We start from the raw sequence: 1,949 nt of genomic DNA, 5'->3' as shown, positions 1-1,949 counted from the left end.
CAATCCCCCAGGACCTAGGAGCAGCAAGGCAGTGCCCGCTTCCCAGAGCACAAGCCCAGCAGAGAGCGGGTGGACAGTTGGGTTTCTCTCGCTGTCTTTTTCCCTGTCACTGACTTTAAAGTCCCTGTCTTTTCCCCACTTCTGGCCTGGCTGTCACCCACGTGTTCCCAAGCCCAGCCTGTCGCTCCGTGCTGACCCTTGCCTGTGTTTCGTTGCCAGTATTCCTTTCAGAGAGCCATGATGAAGAGAGGAGGCTTTGAGATCACCAAAGGCAAAGAAATCTCACTTGGAGAGTGGTAGGTGACTGCTCCTGGGGTGGTGACTCTGAGCAGTGACACTTTCTGGGTTGTTCTCTGGGCCTTGGAGAGCTCAGGGCCATTTCTCATCTGATAACGATAATTTACCGGCCTGTAGCTCCTCGTGGGCTCTGAACGGGAACAGTCTCGTTGCTGCTCTGAGACCGTGATCCTGCACAAGTGCTCTGTGCAGCTTCCCCTTCAGATGTGCCCTTATGACCCACTTCTGGGCCCCCAGCCTCGTCCCCCTTCCCTTTTCAGAGTGACAAAAGAGCCAGGAGCATGTATTGGCCCTTTCTGGCCGATGTTACCTGACCACCTTGCTCTAGGCAGCTGTGGGGAAGTGGTGCAGCTCTGGCTTCCCCATCTGTCCTGTGGAAGGTTTAGGAATGGGCTGGTGGGTGGGGTGGGTGAGGAGGATCCTGCCTTGGAGGAGTTGGCCTGGATGACATCTTGTGACACTCTCTCCAACTTGGCTTTCCATGGTTCTCCTTGCAGGAAAGATCTGGGGAACCCCGAGACGGGGCATTCATATCCTTCTGTGGAGGAACTGAAGAATATTTGGATCCCCCATGCCATCAAGATGAAGCTGACCAAGAGCAAGGAGCTGGATGTCTGCAACTGGAGTGAGAATGATGAGGTAAAAGGCTGATGAGATCCCTCTGGGGCTATGTGGTTGCGTGCACGTGGGGATGCGGGAGCAGAACTGCTTCAGAACCTCTTTCTGCTGAGTGTGTGTGGGCGAGAGGTAACGAGGGCGTCTCAGAAACAGCTCGTGCAAGCGTGGAAACCTCTGGGCTGGTGGTGAGATGTCATGTCTGAGCTCTGGGGTTTGGGTTTGGGAGGCTTGGGAACTGCCTGGCAGACAGCCTGGGTTCAAACATTTCCCTGGGGCTGGTTCTTCTTGCAGCTGAGCCCAACTGATGACCCCGAGTCGGTCTATATCTATGACCTAATGGCCACAGTCGTCCATATCCTGGATTCCCGCACGGGGGGCAGCCTGGTGGGGCACATCAAAGTGGGAGAGACCTACCACCAAAGGAAGGAGGTGAGGAGAGCTGTGGGATGGGAGCTCTGCTGTACCCACAGGCTGCCAAGAGCAGCCCTGCTCCTGGGGGTTCCTCCCCTGCTGAGGTGTTCTCACCCATGGCTTCATCCAGGGTCAGGTCATTTAACAGACCCATTCCTGGGTCTCTTAGTCAAGTGTGGAGCGTTTGGCTGAAGGTTCCAGACAACCCTGAGCAGCCAAGTGCTTCTGCAGCACCTTACAGGGAGGGAAGGGCTGAAGAAGCAACTCTTCCCACACTTAGTCAGGCTAGTTCCTTCTGGGTCATGGGCACGTTGCCAGCAGGTCCTTCTGCTTCCAGGTAAGGGCTGGGACGTCATCTCCCTTCCCGAGGAAAGGGGACTGGTCTGGGCAGTCCTGTTCTCTGGTGGCGATACCCAAGCCAGGAATTCCCAGAGTGTGTCAAGGCTCCATCCCTGTCTCTTATCTGTTGCATCTCCGTGGAGTTTTGGTTTAACAGTGGGGCAGAGACCGCGCCTTGTCCAGCCCAAATGCTTCATGGACGTCACCACCCAGGCCGGCAGGGTTTTCCCCACGGTGTCCCAGGAAGGGTGGGAGTTCCCACATGGCATCGTCACACCCCTCTT

General features: G+C 56.1%; 1 protein-coding gene across 1 annotated transcript in view; it reads left to right on the top strand.

The window, feature by feature from the left end:
• The window catches only part of PAN2 (poly(A) specific ribonuclease subunit PAN2), a gene marked incomplete at its 3' end in the record, with an annotated part of 9,733 nt that overhangs the window by 6,823 nt on the left and 961 nt on the right, over positions 1–1,949 (top strand). The window contains exons 15-17 of the mRNA XM_010177928.1: positions 220–296; positions 795–936; positions 1,207–1,372. Coding sequence (XP_010176230.1) covers positions 220–296; positions 795–936; positions 1,207–1,372 — 385 coding nt within the window. The remainder of the gene's footprint in view (positions 1–219; positions 297–794; positions 937–1,206; positions 1,373–1,949) is intronic.

The sequence above is a fragment of the Antrostomus carolinensis genome, unplaced genomic scaffold (assembly GCF_000700745.2).
Source record: "Antrostomus carolinensis isolate BGI_N321 unplaced genomic scaffold, ASM70074v2 scaffold26471, whole genome shotgun sequence".
In the NCBI taxonomy this organism is placed as follows: Eukaryota; Metazoa; Chordata; class Aves; order Caprimulgiformes; family Caprimulgidae; genus Antrostomus; species Antrostomus carolinensis.
Note: the sequence above shows the minus strand (reverse complement) of the source record. Positions and strands in the feature narration are given on the sequence as shown.